This window comes from Poecilia mexicana, unplaced genomic scaffold, assembly GCF_051168715.1.
Source record: "Poecilia mexicana isolate PSO_F unplaced genomic scaffold, ASM5116871v1 scaffold_3, whole genome shotgun sequence".
NCBI lineage: Eukaryota > Metazoa > Chordata > Actinopteri > Cyprinodontiformes > Poeciliidae > Poecilia > Poecilia mexicana.
Genome location: NW_028263372.1, coordinates 33,930,131 through 33,952,884, shown reverse-complemented (window position 1 = coordinate 33,952,884; position 22,754 = coordinate 33,930,131). Strand labels below are relative to the sequence as shown.

Sequence of the window (22,754 nt, the reverse complement as noted above, 5' to 3'; positions counted from 1 at the left end):
GTGGCAGGCCTCAGTGGACAGAAAACATAAATGTAATTAATTAATTACACTTAATTAATTAATGAGACACCAGCTAATTCCCAAGCTCGTTGTGGAAGGTTAGAGTCGAGGTTAAGCTACAAGGATCCTGCTTTCTTTAAAATAGAGCGACTAATAAATCCTGTGAGATGTCAGCAACGTGTTCAGTTTAACATTTTACTCACGAGACTTTTATATGCAGCTCCCTGCATTTTGTTAATTAAAATTACAGTTTTCTCTGTATTTCACTGGGATTTTACCTATTATATCAGGAGTTTCCAAAAGTTTTATAACAAGATCCTCGACCAGGGGTGTCCAAAATGCGGTCCGCGGGCCATTTATTGCTCTTTGGTTAATCTTTAGTGGTCGCAGAATGGCACAAAGGCTCTGACACTATTTGTCATTTTTTTAGAATAATATTTTTCATTGCAAGTTTTTATTGTCTTAAACTTCAAATAAGTACAACACTGAATTTTTCATTAATTCGTCTATTTTTTTTTTTTGGTTTTTGCTTTTATTTTTCTCTCACAAACATCTAGTGAGTTTTTACTCAGACTTGATCGCACCCCATTATATTTGACAAAATGCAGCAAAGTTTGTAGAAGAAAATTTGTATTTTCTTTCCAGGGAGTAAACTAAAACACTTTATATATATTATATATTCAAACATAAAATATTACAGGTTTTATTTGTTGTTCTGAAAGTAAAATACAAGAAAAAAATCATAAAATCATATTTCAGGTTTTTTAATTGGGGAGGGGGAAGAAAATTATTGCAAAAAGTTTGGACTCAACTGAAATGAAATATCAAAATATTAATGGGACAAAATACAAAACAATTAAGAATAATTTTACTCTCCAGTTTCAGGCTTTGAATGCTTGAGATGAAGGAAACACTTAAAGGTCAGAGCAAACTAGAAAAGAGATTAAACCTTTTACACATTTTACTTGTTTTGTGTTCTAACAAACTTTTTTTGCTCGAGAATAAAAAGTTAAATACATTTTTGCAAAGAAGAAATATATTCAAAATGTATTTTTGCTTCATAACTTTCATTTTATTAAATAACCTTTCATAAACGAGAAAACCTTCTGATTTAAGATTAGCCAGTAGCGCCATCTACTGGACAGCTTTTGAAAATGCAGGAGCCTCGGTTTTATTTAAAATTACTGTTTGTTTTCCTATTTCAGCTTGATTATTGAAATTAAACACCATATATGTTTGATTAATTCCATTTTTAAGAAAAAGAATAAAAGTTTTGACATAAAGCACTATAACTAATATAACTTATAATTGTTAGCTAAACTAATTTAAGTTACATTTTAGAGGTAAATAAAGATGATTCCCGTCTTTTAATTATAGGGTATAGTGTAAGCAGAAGATGCAACATGAGGTTAATAAGTAAATATGTTTAGGTTTTGTCCTGCTGAAATAAAAAAAAAATAACAGCATCTCCATGGTAACAGCCTCGTCAGGTGAGTTATTTGGTCCATTTTTAGCTTCCTTTTTAGCAACCTTTCCCAAAGTTGCAGTTTAATGCTGAGTTGTTCCTGCCTTCCAAACTGGAACTGTTTTAATATTGCACTTGCTTTATTTTTCCTCCTCTGAGGATATAAAGTATTCATGTTTACTCTGAATAATGCAGGAAGCGGCTACAAAAAGTCTGCGGGTGGCAGTAAAACAGCAGTAAAATTAAGATCGATGTGGCGTGTTCCGGAAGAAGAAAGGAAAGTGGAAATTGATTTTAACCTTTCAAAAGAAAATGTGTCAAATTCAATGGAAAACAAAATTGTATCAAACCAATATTTCGTGAAACACTGGACTCGAAATTATTATTATTATTATTATTATTATTATTATTAGTAGTAGTAGTAGTAGTAGTAGTAGTAGTGTGTGTACAGGTCATAATGGTTTTTGAAAGTTTAAAGTTGAAATAAAATGATACATGAATGAATAAAATGGATTATGTGTTAATTAGAAGAAAAAGCATTTTTCAATTAAAGTTGGTAATGTTTTTCTGTTTTAATCTTTAGTTTATATTTTTATTCTTATTTGAGCCTATTACTGGAAAAAATATCTGAAATTACAAATCAAAAAATAATTTGTATATTTTCATGTTTTTATGCTTGCATTTCACCCTTAGATCAAACTGTTTACATTCCAAATGAGTCCAATTAAAGTTATGTTTGCCTTCTTCATACTGATGAAGCTTGCTATAATAACTAACAAATACAGGTTTTAGCAGTTTTTCAACTTTTTTCCATGAGAAAATTGCATTTCATTAAATTTTCACTAAAAGTACCAGTAGTAGAGTTTTAGATTTATTTTTCCAGCCAATCGGTTGGAAACTATGCTTCTTTTCACTTCATTTTCGACAAATATCAACATCAATGTTTGTTTTATTTTATTTTTAAACCTAAAAAAAAGCACATCAAATGTCCATAAAGGGTTGCCTTTTATTTTGAAAAGCTCTCGGCGGAAGTTGAACCTGTGTTCCAGATGCAGGAACTTTCGCTTCGATTCGCGACACCGAGATGGACTGGAATGAGGGCGGTAATGTACGTGGGATTTACCTTCATTTGCTGCTTTTTATTATTCTGTTGTGAGCTTGTGGTTCTTTTGGGTCAAACGTGACCCGCATATTTTTGTTTAATTGAGGTCAGTTTAGCGGAATATTAGCATTGACTAGCTAAGCTACCGCTTAGTTTAGCCCACGGTGAGTTGCTATGACGCGGAATAACCTGTTCAGGCTGATTCAGAAATATTATTCCTGCTTCATTTGTTGTAGTTTAACTAGTCCTTGTAAGCTGAAACCAAACTGAGCCGTTTAACTAACCAATCCCACCTGAATTGGCTAAATTACCTGGCTTCCCTGTAGGGAAACCAGCAACGTTTCGGCTTTGATATTGTAATTATGATGAATTGACAGCCAGCTCAGCATGAGTAACAATTTCATAGCCTGATTTACTCTGGTTATCCTCTCCTTTTACCAATAAAACCCTCATATATGTTTTATAAAAGTATTTATAAGAGTGAAACAATGTTTAGGCGTTCCATATGTTGCCCTCAGATAAACCTATTCTCTTTAAGTCTGACGGATAAAAACCCAACTTCCAGGAAATTCATCCCATTTCCTGCTGAGAGCCGGAAAATGAGTTCAGTTTTCTCTCATTACGTTTTATTTTGTTTATAATGACATATAAAGTTAATTCAAAATCAGATTATCAGTTTGATCCAAACTAAGGTTTGACCAAAATACTCTGCATGTATAATCTATGACATAAAACAATATTTTAATTAAAAAATGCTTTATAAAGGCGAGAGAGAAATTAAATGTTATTCTAGCTAATTTTATGCAAATTTATACAAAGAGTTGTTGTAGATCTTGATGGCTGTGGGCAGGAAGTATCTCCTGTAGCAGTCTGTTTTGCAGGTTTTCTGTGAAAACCTCTGACTGAAAGCACTCTGTTGTGAACAGAATGCTCAAAGCTTTTTGAATTTTCTCAATTTTATGAAGAATACAGCTTTAAAAAAGCGCAGCTGTAAAAAATGCATCCAATACAGACTCAAAATTGGGAATAAAGAAGTTTGCTTTGAGTGTCGAGGAATAAAAATGAGCTTTTAAGTGAGAATTGAATGTGATTGCACAATATTTCTTTAAGCATTGTGCTTTTATCTCCTCTTCCTGGACCTAAAATACCTCTATAGAAGTGTTAACTGTAATTGTCTGCTGTCTCACTTGCTAAACTTTACAGCTGGTACACATTGAGTCATTTTGTAGTAAATTTGTTACCTTCTCCGTCTTGCAATTAGTCATCCAGACAGCAGCAGGTGTTCTGGGGTAAAGGGCAAAACTTGTGAAAACATATTTTAAAAGACTGCATAACTGGAGGTTATTTAGGACACCATTAATTACATCTAATACTAAAATAAAACTAATTTATGTTGGACGGGTTGCAGACAAATTGGTGAACATCTACATGTTTCTTCAAACCCTACTTGCAAGGGTTAAACTTTATATTAAAGTTTAATTTGACACTTAATCTAAAATTGTATATGTTCAGTTTGATGCCAGTGGATGGACTGGAAAATATAAAGTTAAGATACTCTAAATCTATTTTACAGTTGGCTTAAAGCACTGCCTCCAAAAACTGTAAGAAATTGACATAATGGAAAAAAATAATAATAATAATAATGCAAAACTTAATTTTTAATTAGATTTGTTTACAGATTAGTGGGCTTCTGTCATTGATCACTTCAAAAACACAAGTATATTTGGTGTATTTTCTAGTATCTTAGTAAACTCAAAATAAGACAAAACTAACTTAAAGTACCTTTTCAGCAAGAAATAAGAGCTTGTTTTGAGAAAATAATTCCTCAATATTAAAGAAAAAGTACTGATTTCACAGGCTAATTATTTAACTTATAACACTGGAAAAATATATTATCATAAAGGAAATAATTTTCCAGTGGAGTAAATACTTTTTTAAAATCAATATTAAGGAATTATTCACTTAAAAGCTCTTATATCTTGTTGGAAAGTTACTTTTAAGCTAGTTTTGTTTTATTTCAAGTATATGAAGAGCTGTAAGCTATAACAAAATTGAGTAATATTTTTATTTTATTTTGCAGCTGCCTGTCTTCACTTGATATATATTTATGCTTATTTACCACTTATTTTTTAAATGTGACTCAGCATTGTGGAAAATATGCACCTACCCACTTTATTTGTTCTTACAGGATTTTGTTCTAATGGCATATTGAGAGAACAAAACCCAGTTTATTTATACTCAACCAAATAAATAAATTGGTTGAGTATAGAGAGCCTATAATAATGTGTAATTATTTACTCTGTATCCATAAAATCGAACGTCTTTAGCGTCTCTTGTAGCGGTTTGGGTTTCCACGTTGCAGGGTCACAGCCACGGGCGTGACGGCTGTCACCATGGCAACCCGGGTCACTCTCACAGCCACGGGCCCAGAGCTGCAGCCTTCGGCGGGATGACCAACATGTACATGCCTGCTTACGGGCAGATGGGCAAAGGTCCGGACCCGGTCATGGACATCAGCCAGCAGCCGAAAAAATGGTCACAGATGGATGACAGCAGCAGCTGGGACATCATCAAGGCAACGCAGTGAGTGTTGCTTTCCTCTCAATGCTAGCTACGCTTCCATTCAACTTTTACATTTCTGAAGTAAATTCATTTAATTTAAACACGCCAATTTTGAAAAAACGTAATTTTTAATTAAAAAGTCTTGATGCTATAATGAGGTGGATTTTCAACTATCGAAATTGGTTTATTTCACAAAACTGCAATGGGAAGGTTTCTTTTTTCACATCACAGAAGTCACATGATCAACAGCAGGATGTTACTTCTGACAGAAACGACAAAGAAGACAGGAAGTAGTTGAAGGATGGTGGCGCTGCATATTTTTAATGGCTTATCGCCTGAACAAACTTAATTCATGTGTGACGTTAATTGTTTTTCTTATTTAATGGATACATTAATATGTATATGTAATGTGTTTTTTAACATTAGTGGAATATTGACAAAGTTTTGCACATATTTGTGATGGAAATGCAGCTACTGTTTTCCAATAATCAAATGACTTTTGCACTTGAAAAAGATGAGAATAAAAGTTAAAAAATGAAGAAAGTAGGAACTAAAATTAGCTTCTGAAAAATATGCTGCAGTTTAAATACTTTAAGACTCAAGTCAAATAACAGGAGCAAGTGTTCAGTGACATTATATTCCTATTTTTGCCAAGTTTTTAGTAGAAATAAGTGCTTTAGCTTAACTGAATTCAAGAAAGTTACAGAATGTAATAGTTTTATTTAAAATGTGAACAAAAAAGCCTCCCATCTTTGTCTTTCAGGTAGTTTAAGAAAACTGTTTTATTGTAACTGTTAGTCTTTTTCTTGCTAATTTAAATAAACTGTAGTGAATAAAAGGTTGGGTTTTTTTGTATTAAAGGATTTTGTCTAAATCTGATAGAAATAACCTGTTTTACCAGTTCAGTGCACTAATGACCGTTTACTTTGATTCCACCATATTCAGCCAATAACAGGCTTTCTTCATGTTGAGCTGCATTTTTAGTGACTTTATTCTGTGTGAGTATGTTGTCTGTTTTTCCCTGGTCAGGTTTGGGATCCTAGAGCGCTGTAAGGAGCTGGTGGAGGCCGGATACGACGTCAGGCAGCCAGACAAAGAGAACGTGTCTCTGCTGCACTGGGCGGCCATCAACAACCGCTCAGAGCTGGTCAAGTAAGTCAGAGTTTCTGAAAGCATCTCTACCTCAGTTTGTTGTTTTATGATGGTTAAGTCATAACAAAAATACACCAACATGTTGATTTGTTACAGAGAGTCACTGTGACCAACATTCAAATCAAGATATATTAAATATGATGCTTTTACACTGCAAAAACACAAAATCTTACCAAAACTTTTTTGGCATAGATTCTAATGAAAATATCTTAGCACACTTTAAAAAAGACAAAACTAACTTACAAGTAAAATTTTCTTCAAAATATAAGTAAATAATTCCTTAATATTGATGAAAAAGTTCCACTGGATAATTATTTAACTTTAAACACGGGAAAAATATCTTGTTAAAGTGAAATAATCCCAGTGGAAATTCTACTCTTTCAACAATATTAAGCAATATTTAGTTAAAATAAGCTCCTATATCTTGCAGAAAAATACTTAAGTTTACCTTATTTCATGTGTGCTAAGATATTTCCAATAGAAAGTAGATCAAAAATACTTGGTAGGATTTTGTGTGTTATTGAAGCTTTGTTTAGTTTAGTTTATTTTTTTAACTACAGATTATGGTCTCAAAATTTGATTGTTTTATACTTTTTTACACTTTTAGATAAAATCTATGTAAGAAGAGCTTAAACACAAAGATTTCTCTGTAAAGTCGGGGGTTTTGTGTAATAAATCAACGTCTTTTTGGTGTTTTTTAGATATTATATGTCCAAAGGGGCCATTATTGACCAGCTGGGTGGAGACCTGAACTCTACTCCCCTCCACTGGGCCATAAGGTTGGATTTATTGATCTAATTTGACTCATTAATTTAACTGCAACTAATGACTGTTTTAGTAATTGATTAATGTGTCAATTAATAGATTAATTGTATTAAAGAATGGACATTCTACACATTTTATGTTAACCAGATTAGCAATTTTTATACAATATCAGGATCACATTTTAAATGTATTTAAGAAAATAAATATTTTATTGCCTAAAATGCAACAACATGTCACTTCTTTTGTAAATATGAACCAGGTGAAGCTAAAACTGCCACTGGAGTTTTGGATAAAACACATATTTACACACAAAGGTGTTTTCATCTTAAATTAAATTTTTTATATATGTAATGTACAGTTTTGGCTTAATTTCTACTGTAAATATGTATTTGTATTTTCAGTAAATTGCCTTTTTTGAGTTTGAGTACTCCAGGTAAGGATTAATCAATTACTAAAAAAATTAGTTGATGAATATTTCAATAATCAATTAATCACGATTAATGAAATTAATAATTTCAACACTAATTTGTATTCAGATGAGTCATCAGTTGTAAAATTCAGCATTAAAAAATACTAAATTTGTTGCATTTGTAGGTTTAAATAGACGTGTCACAAAGCAAATTTTGCTGGATGATAAATTGTTCCAGAAGTTATTACGATAAGCGATGATAAGAACACATTCTCAAACTTTGATTTCTAACAAACATTTAATTTTGTAGTCTGAAGACATTATACATATTTAATATAAACAAATAAAATGGATACTGAAGTCTCTGTAAGCAGAATTACTCTTCACAAAAGGAGCTATTTGGGAAAAACTATTCATCCAAATGAAAATTATCAAGCTTGTCTCAATTTATCAGGCGATTAATTCATTTGTTGCTTCTTGCAACACGCTTAGGTTTAAGTGTATTTGCTGCAGAACTGATTTTCTCCTCTTCCACTGGTTTTCCATGATGTTTTCTCTTGTGTTTTGTTTTTTTGTGTGTGAACAGACAGGGCCACCTTCCCATGGTGATTCAGTTGATGAGATACGGAGCAGACCCGTCCATCACAGACGGGGAGGGTTACCGCTCGCTCCACCTTGCCATCCTCTTCCAGCACATGGCCATAGCCGCTTATCTCATGGCTAAGGGAGAGGTCAGATTCCATAAAGTTCATTTTTCCACTGAGTCAGCTGTTGTTTCTTTTATTTGATCTTTTTTCCCCTCTTGGTGCTTTGTTATGTTCAGGAAGTGGATGTGCCTGACTGTAACGGACAGACACCACTGATGTTAGCAGCACAGAAGATTATTGGGTAAGAGGCTTTGTTTTCTTCTGCTTCTGGTTACACTTATCTGAAAAATCTCATTAGAGGGAACCTACCATGCAAAATTTACATTTACACACTTTTGTACTTCCATTTGGGTCTCAACTGTTTCTAAAAAAAAAAAAAACAGCCCAAGCACTTGAAAACTTCTGGTGTTTTTTGTTTTTTGGACATTGTCTTTTAGTTGTTTCACAAAACCTAGCAACCCTAGCGAAGTCCAGCCCGTTACCTAGCAACCCTAGCGAAGTCCAGCCCGTTACCTAGCAACCCCAGCGAAGTCCAGCCCGTTACCTAGCAACCCCAGCGAAGTCCAGCCCGTTACCTAGCAACCCCAGCGAAGTCCAGCCCGTTACCTAGCAACCCTAGCAGAGTTCCAGCATGTTTGGTCACCTAGTTTTTTTTCTCTGTATGCGCTGTACAATGACTGCTGGAAAAGAGACGTGTTTTGTTGTTTCCTTACCATCCAGAAACGACTTTCAGTTTGAGTGGAAGGAAAAGGTTTCCTCTGATTTGTACTGCTGTTACTTTTAATGCCTAAAGTATAGCATAAGAGTAAGATACGTTGTTTTAAATCAGGCAGAAATTATGGTTGTAACTTTTTCCTTCCTTTTAAACTGAAAGAAAAATTTGATTTGATCTTGAATTCATCCTTCTGTCTCTGACTATCCAGTAACTTTCCTAAACTTTAATGTTTAAAGGGAATCTGTAATGCAAAATTCACATTTTTGATGTTTTTGTAGTTCCATTTGGGTCTATACTGCTTCTAAAAACAGCCAAAGCTTTTTTTTTTTATAAAATTTGGCTTTTTAAAAACCTACAGAAGTCGCATTTGACGGGCACTGTCTCATTACCTAGCAACCCAAGTCGAGCTCCAGTACTTTTGGCCATGTGGTGTTTTTGGCTTTATGTGCTATTTTGTTGTTGACTTGACATCCGGAAACAACTTTCTACATTCTTGTTGTTTGTGCAGGAGTCTCCACTGATGCTTTTCAAAGTTGTACGGTTGTATAATTGCTCATATGTTTGTGCAAAAAATGTTGTGAACATGTTTTGTTTTGCCCATAAACATTTTCTAAGCTGTTCAAGGAAGTGTAACAGGTTACCTTTAATTAAATAATCAGCTGTAAAGTGCTAACATTTCATGTTTTTCTGCTTCAGGCCCGAACCCACAAACTTTCTCATCAAGAACAACGCCTCGGTGAGCGCTGTGGACAAAGTTAACAGGAACACGCCGTTGCATTGCGCAGTGCTGGCGGGAAACGTTGACGCTGCCCACATCCTGTTGGAGGCTGGAGCTAGCGTGGACGCTGAAAACATCAATGTGAGTTTCACACGTTTCAGAGAAAAGTGAAGGCTTCTGTTCGTTTGTCTCTCTGTGGGACAAATGCCACATGAATACAATTTGTTTTGAGATGGCATGTTTTTTGTTTTCCACTTTTAGCTTCAGACTTAACCTAATAACCATTTTTATTAGTATTTTACTGATAACTGAACTAAAATTCATTCAGTAAACATCTTTTTGCTTTAATTTGAAGTAACAGATTGATTTCTCTTTCTTTTTTTCCTGTTTATTTACTATTATAATTTGAGTTAAGATAAATTGTTCCCTTTTGATTTGTGTGTTTCTTCCTCAGGGTCACACACCCATGGATCTGGCCCGCCAGGTCCAGAGCCCGCTGCTCATCCACATGCTCAACGTCACCAAGCATGAGAGGATTCGCTCCAATTCCCGCTGTTTACGCTTTATTCTCAGATACAAGGTAGACTTAAGGCTCTTGATGGTACACAAACAGAAATCAGAACCGCTTTTAACATTGTTTTGTTTATTTTTTTTAAAGGTTTTGGTGCAGTTCCTGTTTTGCACAGCCATATTTGGATGTATTGGTGCAATATTTGACATGAACTCCGAGTCCTGGTTGCTCAAAAGCATCTTGTTAGCCTGCATGGTGGGAGTGATTAACCTGGCCTCGAGGTGAGAACCGGTTTGCCTGCAGATTCAAATGTAAATGCAGGAGTTTGGATGTTGATCAGAACCATTTGCATTTAAAACAGGAACTTTCCAAACCCAGATTTTCAGTCTCTGCTGCCGCCGTCGTCTCTGATGGCTTCAGTCTTCTGGATGCTCGTCACCTGGTGTCTCTGGTTCCTGCCAGATATCCTTTCTGTTCAAAGAAACAAACATTTTTGTTTTGGTTCTTTTTACGAAGAAAACTTTTTTTTTTCATTATCATTCAGATTGTCAGTTTGAAAGGAATGTAAATGTTCTTCCTGATTTGGACTGCTGTTATTTTTGATGCCTACGCTGCAAAACACAAAATATTACCAAGTATTTTTAGTCTAGTTTCTAGTGCAATTATTTTAGTCCAAAACTAACTTACAAGTAAGTTTTAAACAAGATATAGGAGTTTGTTTTAAGTAGTTACTTAATAATGATGAAAAAGTAGTTTTGTCTTACTTCCAGTGTACTAAGATATTTGCACTAGAAAGAAGACCAAAAATACTTGGTAAGATTTTGTGTTTTTTGCAGTGTAAAGTATAACATAACAGATATGATGTTTTATATCAGGCAAGGATTATTGTTGTAACTTTTTTTTTTGGAAAGTTGGAAAAAACATTGATGTGTCCCTGAATTTCTGTCTTTCTATCCAGTAATTTTCCCAAACTTTAATGTTTAAAGGGAAAATTCACATTTTGGAGGTTTGTAGAATACAATAAGATAATCTTTTATTAATCCTGCAATGGGAAATTCACTTGATACAGCAGCACCGTAACAAAATATGCCCAATTTAATATTAAAATATAGGAAAAAAAACAACAACCTCATATGAATAAATGACCCATGGATAAAATTAAATATGAACCTGAAAACTTGGGAGACTTTTAAATGCAGAATAAATAAACACATAATATGTTCTTATTCATATTAATTATGTACATCCATTTTGGTTTCTACTACTTCTAAAAGCAGCACAATACTTTAAAAACATCTGAGTTGTGTTTTTTGGCAGTATGTTAATGGTTTTGGAGTCTGGAAGATTAGCCGTTTTAAAAACCTTCTGAATGTTAAGTTGCATTTCACAAGGCACTGCCTCGTTACCTAGCAACCCCAGCAAAGCCTAGCCCCGTTACCTAGCAACCACAGCAGAACTTATTTGGATTTAAAGTGACAAGAGGTCCTAAAACAGAAAGGAGGTCAAAAAAAGGCAGGACTGAACATCTCATATGTAGTTAACTTGCTTTGTACAGTTTATAAACCAATGCTAACCTGGTCAGGGAAGCATAACACATCATGTTAATAAAATGAGTTTTTCTTCTTCTTTCTTTTTTTTTTAAGTTTCTTAACTTAAATCCACATCTATCCAGCACAGCAGTTCAGGTGCTGTTCACCCTGAACGCCACTGCTTTCCTCTACTACTTCCTGCGGACCTGCCGGACGGACCCAGGTTTCATCAAAGCCACTGAAGAGCAGAAGAAAATGGTGGGAAAGGTCTTTAAATTTGTCGACCAGTTCAAGGCGTCTTACAAAGAACTGTTTCCACAACTTGAGACCTTTTCTGTTTGGGATTCAGAACGTGGTGGTGCTGGCCGAGGCAGGCTGTTTGGACCCCAGGGTATTTTGCACTTCCTGTATGGTGAGGCGATCCACAGGTTCAAAACTTTAATGCAACGATGAGTTACCTGAATTATCTAACATGACTTCCACTATTGCAGGTTAGGAAACCACTGAGAGCTGTTCACTGCTTCAGCTGCGATACATGCGTGGCAAAGCAGGACCACCACTCTGTATGGACCAACACCTGCATAGGTACAGATGAATGAATTATAGAAACGTTTTTACTCCACTGAAAATGTAAAATCTGCAACATTTTTTAGTAAAGCAAAACATTTTAAATGGATTCTTATATGCAATATCTAGATAAAAGGCTAAAACCTGTAGATTTTTATAATTTAAACAATATTTATATAAACAAGTACTACAGCAAGTATTTTCATTATGGCAAAAATACAAAAACAATTTTTTTTTGGTTTACTTTTTTGTGGAAACATCTGACTCTGCTTGAAATAAGATAAAACTAACATACAAATAACATGTCTGCAAGATATTACCAGATATTACAATTTCCTTGAAAAGGATTAATAAAGTATCTATCTAGCAATTTAACTTAGTTTAGCTTAGTTTGTTTTAAGTCAGTAATTCCTTAATATTGATGAAAAACTATTTCCACTGGCAGATTATTAAAAATACATTTTCCCATGTTTCCCATGCAAGTTATGCTGAATATGAACTATTATCTTGTTGTTCCAGGTGCCAGGAATCATTACTATTTTGTGCTTTTGCTGCTCTCCCTCTCCATGATGGGGGGCTGGATGATCTACGGTTGTTTTTCATGTGAGTGACTCAGCTGAAGTGGAGCCACAGAAGCTGGAGTATCGATGTAATAAGCAGAAATGTTGCTGTGTTCTCAGACTGGGCCAGTCACTGTTCGCTGCGTCATGAGGAGCAGGGTGTGTGGGGCGTGGTGTCGGCTGTGGTCAGCTGCTCTCCCTGGGTGCTCGCCGTCTTTGTGCTGTCCTTCTACCACACCTGCTGGTCCACTTTGTTCCTGATTGGGCAGCTCTACCAGGTGACGCCTGGAATGTGTTGATGAGTTTTAAATACCATTTAATTAGTGCAATGGACTCCATACTCAAACTGATTAAACTATTACAAGATAACTACAAAATGGACTTCTTAGACAAGTCAGTTTTTCATTAAAAAATGGAAATCTTAATTATCTGTTGGTAGTTTCAGTAAAAACAAACGGGGGATGTATTCTTGTACTTCCATTTGAGTTTTAGCTGCTTCTAAAATCAGACCAAACGTAAAAAAAAACTAGTTTTAACAGTAAGTTAAAAGCTAGACTAAAACTAAACTAAAAAATTGTTTTTTTCAAAAACGTCCAGAATGTAATGTCATAAATCAGCAGCCACTGCCCTTCATCTAGTAACTCCGATAAAGCCCAGCCGGTTACCTAGCAACCCCAGATGAATTCCGCCCGTCTCCTAGCAACCTAGGCTGACTAGGCAGCACTTTTGGTCAGCTGGTTTTCATTGCTGTATTCAATTCAATTGAAAAATACTTTATTGATCACAAATGGAAATTAAATGATGTTGTAGCTTGTATTAATTCTAGATTCTTCATTAGGGCTGGGCAACATGGCTGAAAAACACGTCACGATATAAGCGTTTCATATCGGTCAATATAATTATTGATTAGTTTTTTGTTTTAAATGTCTGAAATATTACCAAGCTAGTGGCATAATGTTTCCAGTTTTTACTTCATGCAGTTGTTTTTTATTTTGAGCAGCTATGATCTACGGTGGCAAAAATTGAAAATGTGCAAGCCACTAAAATTGTTGCTAGGTTACCAAAGACTGAGTGAGTTGAATCCACCAACTTAGCTTAGCTACATGTGAGAGGTTGAGCGGCTAATGCCTTTCCTCTGCCTACATCCCCCAGAATGCTGTGTGGTTCTGGATCGGAGTTCAATTAAATTATTGAACATTCTGCCAGACTCATTATCTATTGATATTGATCATGTGTTTATTGTGATACATCTTGCTGTTGATTTATTGTCCAGCCCTACGCTGTCTTGTTACCTTACTCATTTGATGGACATTTTGTATGTGGAATAATTGTTTCTTTGTCTCGGTGCAGATTGCATTCCTGGGATTAACGACTCCGGAGAGAACTAATCTGTTGCTGCAGCAACGGAGAATGAGACAATCTGGATCCCTGAGACAAAATCCATTCAAGTGAGTTCACCAATATTTCTTTCATTCTTTATCATAGGTACTAACTGGTACTGGAATCTTGAGGCAAGTTTTTATTTATTTACTGCTTTTATTTTACACTTTTAGATTTTTTTTTTTAGATTAACCAATTAATAATTTGATTTTTAAAAAATTGCATAATAGGATATATATGCTACATGCAAATAAAAGGTTTTTCCATTTTAAATTCAAAATGTATATATTTTTGGCATGATGACTGCTCATCATTCAGCAAATTGCATTTTTCACTTTCTTATTAAACTGATGGTTGTAAACATAAACAAACTGAAAGTTAGAGGACGAGTTCCCCATTTCTCCATCTGATGGACTCTCTTTCTGACCCGTCTGCCTGCAGCATGGGCGTGGTCCAGAACCTGGTGTCGTTTTTCCAGCTGCGCTGCTGCGGCCTCTGCAAGCCGGCTGTCGTCGACTGGACGGCCCAGTTCCAGCCCCAGCGGGACCAGTACCTGTTTGATCAAATCAACATGGTCTGACCTCCTGACCTCCGCATGTCCGGGTCGGACTCTGCTTCTGGACCAAAAGCACAGAATGTATTTATTTATTTTTCCATCCGTTGGCTCCTTGTAAAGAGAGACATTACGATAGTAGAGGTTGGTGTAGATGTCGTCTGCTGCTGCCTTACACTCGACCAGAGAGGGTGGAAAAGGAAAATCCTTACGGCCTGAATAGTTCTGGGCATTTTGTGCTGTTTTTATGGACACGTTAAGCCTATTTTTATCATCCTGGAAGAAGAAACAATCTTTGTAAATGTAAACGGTTTGGTTTTATGACTTTTGTAAAAGCTGCATGCGTTTCATAACAAATGACCATTATTATATACTTCAATAAAGAAATCATGTGCCTGTCTTTTTAACTGTTTAGAGCTCAATTTCACTTGGGTCTTAATAAAAATGTAAAAAAAAAATTTTTTTAAATGACTGAAAACTTGATAAAACTCATGACTAGCTGGATTTAACCTATTGGCTGCCATTGTAGATAGAAAAAAATAAGAGTAGGTAAATTTCTGCAGGTAAACATGGAAACTTTTAACACTCGGAAATTTCCAAGCATTTTTCTCTAAGATTAATTCAAAATCTACTTTTTCTGAAATATTTTCAATCTTGTAAAATTTAGACTTTTGAAGTTTCAAAAGTCAAAAATGTTCAACTTTCCAAACTGAGAAGTTTCCAAATTGTTTTTCTGGAATATTTCTGAGATTAATCTCCAATGTTTTACTTTTTTGGTGAAAATTTCCAACTTTTATTCTATCTGCAATAGAAAAAAGGTTAATCAAATTTTAGTTTAGTTTTTTTTTTTTAGATTAATTTTGGTTAAATCTGGATTGCTTTTCACCAGTACACTCCTTTGAAACTTCTGTTTACTGGGACTTTGAATTCAGATCAACAGGCTAAGATTTTTTCTTTTTTCAATTATGAGAATAAAGTCAAGAACACAGATGTAGTAAAATGAGAATAAAGTCAATTGAGAAACAAACTGAGCTGGTTGTATCAGATCTTGATAACGGGAAGCTTTTTATCTCATTGAAAATACATTTTTCTCATAATTTTAAGACTTTCTTCTGGTAAAAATGACTTTATTCTGCTAATACGACCATGGTCACAATTAAACAAGCATTCTTGTAGCCTGGCCTTAAAACTGTCATTCAATTCACAGAAGGGGTGATTGAAATAAAAGCTACTTTTGGAAAATATTTTCTGTCATTACTAATTTTTATTTTAGAAAAGAAAAGAAAAAAAATCAAATCAGAAAATTTATTTTGAGCCCCATCACTAAGCTATAACTTTTACTTTAATTTGTTTGGAGATTATTAATTTTGCCATCTGTTACTGGCTGCTCTTTTTTTTTCCAAATAAGGTTTTACTAAAAATCAAAATTAAAGTATGACTTTTTTTTTTACCAGCTGAAGAAAGAAGTGACATTACCAGAATTTATGTAAGCTGATTTAAAATATGTAAAGATTTTTTTTCTCAGGTATTCAAATGAAAAATTAGCACATTAACACAATCAACTTTAGTGCTTTTGTAATAAACTTCACTTCAGAATAAATTTCAATGTAACAAAATGCTTTTATTTAGTGTTTTACAAATTTTTTCCCATAATTTTCAGAATGTTGCTGAGGATTTGGTTTGTGCTGCTCCATCTTCCAGTTTTGAGACTCTGTGATCGGGTTTGAGCTTCAGCAGAACCACCAGTTTATTCTCGTTCCTCCAACATGGCCTCGTTTCCCAGACCAAATCCTTTTGGGCCGAAGTTTTTGGCATAGCAAACTGAAAAGAGAAACATTTATCAATGTCTCTGTTTCATAGAATACCGTTTATAAATGTTCTTTTGTGTCAAAGGTTTAATTTTCCATGTTTTTTCTAGAAAATGTTTTAGATTCATCTCTAAATTTTGGAGATTTTTGGTGTAAATTTACTACTCTTTTTTGTTTGTCTATTTTCACGTCTATTACTAGAATATTATACTGTTCAATAATTTCACTGAACTCCGACCCAGAATCGCACAGCATTATGGGAGATGTAGGCATAGGAAAGACATTAGCCGCTCATCCTCTCACTGCTAACTAAGCAAAATTGATGGAATCAACTAACTCATTCTTTAGTTACCTAGGAACGACTTGCGTAACTTGCAAAGATTTTACCTCTGTGCTTCATAGTTGCTCACGAATTTAAAAACAGTGGCTTTAAGTGAAAACTGAATAAAACAGTAAAGGTTACGCAACCTCGAATATTTAAAACAATAAATAAACCAATAATTATTGATATCGACTGATAAGAATCGCTTATATCGTGATAATATTTTCAGACATGTTTGTGATGACACAGTGCAATTGGGATAGAAGTATAGTAAAGCTTTATTTTACTTTCTTCCAACATAGGACTGGATATAAGACTCATTAAAGGTAGAATTGTATTTTCCCAAGCAGTGTATATGGTTTTAGACTCTGTAAATAAATGGCTTCACCTTTACAGTACAGCTCTCCGTCCTTATCCGTCACTGTGGTGGACTCCAGGCTTTTACCACACAGAGCGCAGCGGAAACAGGTTTTATGCCAGGCCTGAACACACAACATAAATGTTTATTATTTTGGGGTGGAAAAAAAAGAAATATTTGTAATCATTTATCATTTATTGTGACAAATATCTTCATGAAATATGTTCCTATCATAAGAACTCTGATTTATCATCATGATAAATTCCTGATTATGTATAAAACCCCCAAAACAGTCCGTATAGTCCGGATTGTTACTTTTGCTGTTATCTTCATTGTTTGTTATTCTAAATATGATTAAATGCCGTTCCTGTGTGCTGCTTAGTGTTACAAATCATGCTTCTTTACGCGACTGGTGGTGACCAGACGAAGCTTATTAAATGGGGACGTTTTTCAAGAATATTTTGTGTTTGTATGGATATTATCACTGTGTCATACAGTTAGAGCCATGCAGTTACTTAGAAAAGCAGTAATAAATAGTTAATATCGTCATCATTGTCATTATCACAAAATATGGTGATGAAACTTTAAGTCCTTATCACCCACGTACATTTATAGTTTTACGTGAAAAAAGCCATTGGGAGACGTATTCGCTTCTCCGCTTCCTATTGGACGAAAGCGCACCACGTGGTGACATGCAAACCCCGGATATTTTCCTTTAGTTGACTGATTTAGTTTAATTTTCCGCAACATACGTACATTAAAACTACCGGATCACCATAAAATAAACATTCCACGGTCCATGTTCCTGTTATAGGTTTAAAATGCTGTTGAAGTTTGTGAACCATGAGTCAAGCTGAGTCTCCCCTGAAAGACATCGTTTCCTCCCCCGTTATGTGGCTTCTTGGCCTTTTGGCTAAGATCAAGTGTAGTTTCTGTTCTTATCAGTTATCTGATAGTCCTCTATACGAGGATCATATATTAAATTGATTTTTGAAACAGGGAGATGGAATAGGGGCTTGCTCTGTCCGGTCCAGGCATCAACCTGGTACTGCAGTACCTCTGGGAATGGTGCGCCCACTCTATACTGTTAAATAACATGGCATAACTTCTCCAAGTCTGTAGGAAGTGGTCCATGCCATCTTGATAAGCAAGCTGAGTATAAAGCATAGATGAGCCATGGTTTCCACACCGGCTAAAAAGAAATATAGACACCTTGCATGTTATAAATATCTGGAAATTTTGTGTACAGCACTGGAGGGAAAAAATTATTTTATATGATATCCATAGCCGCGCTGCGAAGGTGGAACAACCCCGTAAACAAAATGAAATTATTAATCTACAAGGTTCTAGTGACTGGCAGAGTATCATCATTTGAAAACAGTTTTTTGCTTCATGTTAAAATTTGTTTAACAACCTGAAATGTCTGAAAGTTGTGCATAAAACAGAGTAAAATGCTTGTGACACTAGCAGTTGTCAGCACCACAAGCGTTAGCAAATCATTTCAGTCTTCTGTCCTTCAGCTACACAAAGTAAATGTTTGTTAGTCTGCGTGTTTCATTGTAATTCATTTTAACTCCTGGTATTTTAAACTAAAGTTTTCATTTTCATTCTTACCTTTCCTGCTCCCATCACCTTCTCAGCTGCGTACACCGCTTTGGAGCAGCGGGGACAGCGGTCCGAGCCACCGAACTTCTGCGAGAACTTGCTGGCTTTGGGGTTAGGAGATGCTTGTCGAGGTTTAGAGCTACAAAGGAAATTAACAGACAGGTAAACATCCCATCAAACCACAGCCAACCATTTGTATTATTTTAAAACTTGTTATTCAGGTTTTCTACATTTCTTTCCTTTCAAACTTTGGTCTCTAAAACGTTATTTTTGGGCCAGATTGTTAAGTAACATTCAACGGGCGCTGAGCCGTTACCTAGCAACCCCAGTGAAGCCCAGCCTGTTGCCTAGCAACTCCAGCGGAACTCCAGAACATTTGGTCATGTTTTGGTCTAGTTTCCAGTGCAAATATCTTACTGCACAAAACTAACCTACTTGTAACATTTTAGCAAGATATAGAAGCTTGTTTCAAGTACATAATTTCTTAATATTGAATGAACATGTTCTGTGTCAACCGTCAACCTGTCTTAACCTGTTCAAGGAAGTCTAGTAGTTCACCTTTCATGTGCTAAATCAACTAATCTGATTTGATGACCTATTTGGTGTTTAAGCCGTACTTTTGCAGCTGCGGTTCTCCATCCTGTCCCAGAGGATCAGAGCTCAGCGCTCCAGCTCCTTGTCCATATCCGTAGCCTTTTGGCCCGTATTTCTTCCCGTAGCACGACTTGCAGTAAATCTCAGACTCGTGTGCTGCAACCGTGGTGCTGTCCAGCCCTTTTCTGCAGCTCACTGTGGCAGTAAAAACAGGACAAAAATGTTTTATCCAAGTCTCAGGCAACCTCCATTGAAGCGTGTCCAGACTGAGATATGTACAACGTTGTATTAGGGCCATTGTAAATAGAAGAAATTTTTAAGAAACTAAATGTCTGCTAAACAAATCTCAGAAACTTTTTAGAAATAACAAGAAAAGTTTCGAGAGATCCAAATTGCTATAAAAAAAAATTCTCATTTTAATATTAATCTCAGAATTTTTCTAGAAAAGAAAAGGAAATTTTCAAGTTTTTTTTCTCACAAATTTTTAAAATTAGTCTCAAGAATTCAGATTTTTTTTTTTCTAGCACATTTCTGGCTTTTTAAAACTCAGAAAGTTCCTTAATTTCTTTTTCTACAAAATTTCTAAGATTAATCTCAAAATTTTTGAAGATTTTTCTAGCAAATTTTCAACTTTTCAAACTCAAAAATTTGCTAGATTTTTTTCTACAGAATTTCTGAGATCAGTCTCCAATTTCTACGATTTTAGCAGAAATCGACTTCTCTTTTTTAAATATCTCCAGCAGCCGTAATCCACCGTTGTAGGAATGTCATGTTGGAGGAACAGAAGTTAAATAAAGCTCCCATCTCAGCGGGTTTATCAGTCAACACTGACAGCACACAAAGTCAGATGTCTTGTGTTGCTATTTTCAGGAGGACACTGGAGTGTGAAGTGAATGTTGGGGAGAAGATGAACACTTAGCAGGTGGGATGAGTTTATCACAGACGGCTTTCAGAGCTTCCCGGTGGAATAATGGATCCATCACATGGACACCAACAAGCTGGGAGGATTTGAGTTTGAGCAGAGCACAGAAGCATTCATGCCCTCATAACCATAATATAACCATAATATAACCTTAATATAACCACATCCTTCAATACATATAAGTGGGAGTTTCCACTTGGATTCTAGGATGGTGTATCAGGGCCATTGTAGGTAGAAAAATGGGGGTACATTTCAACCGAAAGAAGAAAAATAAAATTTGAGAAGTTCAAAATGTGCTAGAAAAAACTTGGAAATTTTAAAATGAATTTCAGAAAATTTTCTGAGAAAATTTGAATATTTCTCAGTTTGTTTCAGTTTATCAAACATTTTTGATTTTTGAAACTCAGAAATGTCCAGGAGTTTTGTGAACGAATTTTCAAGTTTTCAAACTCAGAAATTTCTGATGTCTCAAATTCAAAATTTTTATTTTTTTCCAGAAATTTCCTGAGATTATTATGAGCAGGGTTTGCTTTGAACATCAGAGCTCTGTAGGGCTGGTCAGTAAATCAATAACAATATATATTGCAATATATATCAATTGTTGCATCCAGTCAATTTGAATGAAGTCAGAACTGATGGTATTAATCTCAGAAAGTTTCTAGATATGGTCATATTTATACACACATCCAATGTTTATGCTCATGTTTTTGGTCTAACCTGTATGGCGTGGTCACTTTCACTAATATGCACTGTCCCTGTTTCACATAAATAAATATTTTTAAAGTGAGAAGAAGTAACCAGAATCCTTACTGCAGATGAAGCAGGTTTTGTGGAAACTCCTGCTGTTGCACTGGATCTCCTCAGCGTGGTAAACCGTTTTCTCACAGGCACCACACTTGGTGCCTCCGCCCCAGTTTGGCATCTTAGAAACCTCTGATATTTATCAACGCCTGAACATAAGGCTGAAAATTAAAAATAAAAATCCTGTTAATTATTCTTCAGTCAAAAAGAGAGCTGCAGAAACAAAAATCTAATCAATTTACCTGAAAATTCAGACAGTTTTTAAGCTGAGTTTGCTTAAAATTAGAAATCCAACTGAAACAATTAATCGATTAATCACGACTAATCGATAGTTGAAATAATCGTCAGCTAATTTAGTAATCAGTTAATCTTTAACTGACGTACGACTGTAGAAAAGGCAATTTGCTGAAAGAACAGTAAAAGCAGAAATAAAACCTGTTTGTAAAAAAATATAATTTTGTCATTTAAGGTAGAAAAAGACATTTTGTCTCTAAATATGTCCTACGATTTCAGAAGCAGTTTTTTTAGCTGCAGATTCATCCTTTGCTAGAAAAATGGTCAAAAGTTCACCAAAGGAATACAATTTTCTTATTTAAAAAAGAAATTAAATTTGTTTATTTGCACTTTTTAATGTGTTTCTGACCCTTATGAAAAGGCTTAAATTTTAAACCTGCAGAATGTGCCAATTTTTTATCTGATTAATTGATTGTCAGAATAATTGATTAATCAATTACTAAAATACTTAAATGTTTACCTCCTGAAGATATTCTTATATCATCACTATCTGTCTCACAAGTCTGATTCTACTGCTTAATTTTTAGATTTTTGTTTATAAACAGCAAAACTAAATAGTTTTCTCATTTTTGTTGATATTATTTGTGATTTATCGACGTTTTCTCACATGCCAGGTGTTTTTCCAAAGAGGCTGTGAAGGTTAGACTGGCCTCATGTTTCCACCTCACATGGCTGGTATGTGGCATTTCAGGAACAAAAACCAGCCAATAACATTTTATTTGTAGGAAGATTCCTTTTTAAAAACACAAATGTAAATAGGCACAATTTTTCTGTGGTTTTATTGCAAATTAAACATTGTTCTGATAAGTTTGGTTAGCAGCTGACAGAAATGAAATGGTTCCTTACCTTGAGTCGAAGCCTGTGGGTTTGATGTGGCTGTTCAGGCTCCCAGGCGGGTTAAATACGCTCCATCGGCCCAGACCACCGGTGACGCTTCCCCCTAAAATAACCTGTGACAGATCCAAGCCCTGCGCCTTTTTATCGGCGGCTGAAAGAGGCCTGAACATCAGGAGCTCAAACATTTGTTTGCTCCGACAGCTGCGTCTGCGTGGCATCTCCTAAACCGAGGGATTAAATGTCACAACAAATGTTGGTTTGGATGACAAGGGAACGATTTCTGATGGAAAAGCTAAAAATATCTGATGGTTTTACAGCTATGGAAAGATAATTGAACTGAGCTTTTAGTTTTTAGTGAGTATAATTTGTATTATAAGATTTTAACGTTTCATAAATTATGAGCTCAAAATAACAATGGACCAAGCTCTAAGCCTTGGGGAACTCCAAGAGAAACGTTCAAGATCAGTGAATCTTAGCAAACATTTTGTAACAGTTTTGTTTCACATTTATTGTGTGGAGATGATGGGACTGAAAAAACTGAAAATTAATGCATTTATTTTTTTAATTGATGTAATCTG

The 22,754-nt window shown here is 35.0% G+C and overlaps 2 protein-coding genes and 1 non-coding gene across 4 annotated transcripts; 2 read left to right on the top strand and 1 right to left on the bottom strand.

Annotated features, from left to right (window-relative positions):
- Positions 1-2,476: 2,476 nt before the first annotated feature.
- zdhhc13 (zDHHC palmitoyltransferase 13) lies at positions 2,477-15,042 on the top strand. Of its 2 annotated transcripts, none has more exons than XM_088004464.1 (17): positions 2,477-2,573; positions 4,930-5,150; positions 6,159-6,281; positions 6,983-7,060; positions 8,042-8,186; positions 8,279-8,343; positions 9,514-9,676; positions 9,990-10,115; positions 10,194-10,327; positions 10,408-10,510; positions 11,711-11,833; positions 11,925-11,987; positions 12,067-12,160; positions 12,662-12,745; positions 12,823-12,980; positions 14,053-14,150; positions 14,524-15,042. In XM_088004464.1, the coding sequence occupies exons 1-17, from the start codon at positions 2,550-2,552 to the stop codon at positions 14,660-14,662; spliced, it is 1,941 nt and encodes a 646-aa protein (XP_087860590.1). In that variant the 5' UTR covers positions 2,477-2,549; the 3' UTR covers positions 14,663-15,042. The 2 variants fall into 2 exon arrangements, with proteins under 2 accessions (XP_087860590.1, XP_087860589.1); XM_088004463.1 differs by having other exon boundaries at positions 11,711-11,842.
- A 1,193-nt stretch (positions 15,043-16,235) lies between these two features.
- On the bottom strand, positions 16,236-22,280 carry csrp3 (cysteine and glycine-rich protein 3 (cardiac LIM protein)). The gene is made up of 6 exons (XM_015007374.2): positions 22,186-22,280; positions 21,055-21,206; positions 19,346-19,517; positions 18,738-18,867; positions 17,154-17,247; positions 16,236-16,456 (listed from the first exon to the last, which is right to left on the bottom strand). Exons 2-6 carry the CDS (start codon positions 21,164-21,166, stop codon positions 16,383-16,385), a joined length of 582 nt encoding a protein of 193 aa, XP_014862860.1. The 5' UTR covers positions 21,167-21,206; positions 22,186-22,280; the 3' UTR covers positions 16,236-16,382.
- On the top strand, positions 18,017-18,202 carry LOC148160290 (U2 spliceosomal RNA). Its single transcript, XR_015762605.1, has one exon. It is a non-coding gene; the product is annotated as a U2 spliceosomal RNA (small nuclear RNA).
- Positions 22,281-22,754: the final 474 nt, after the last annotated feature.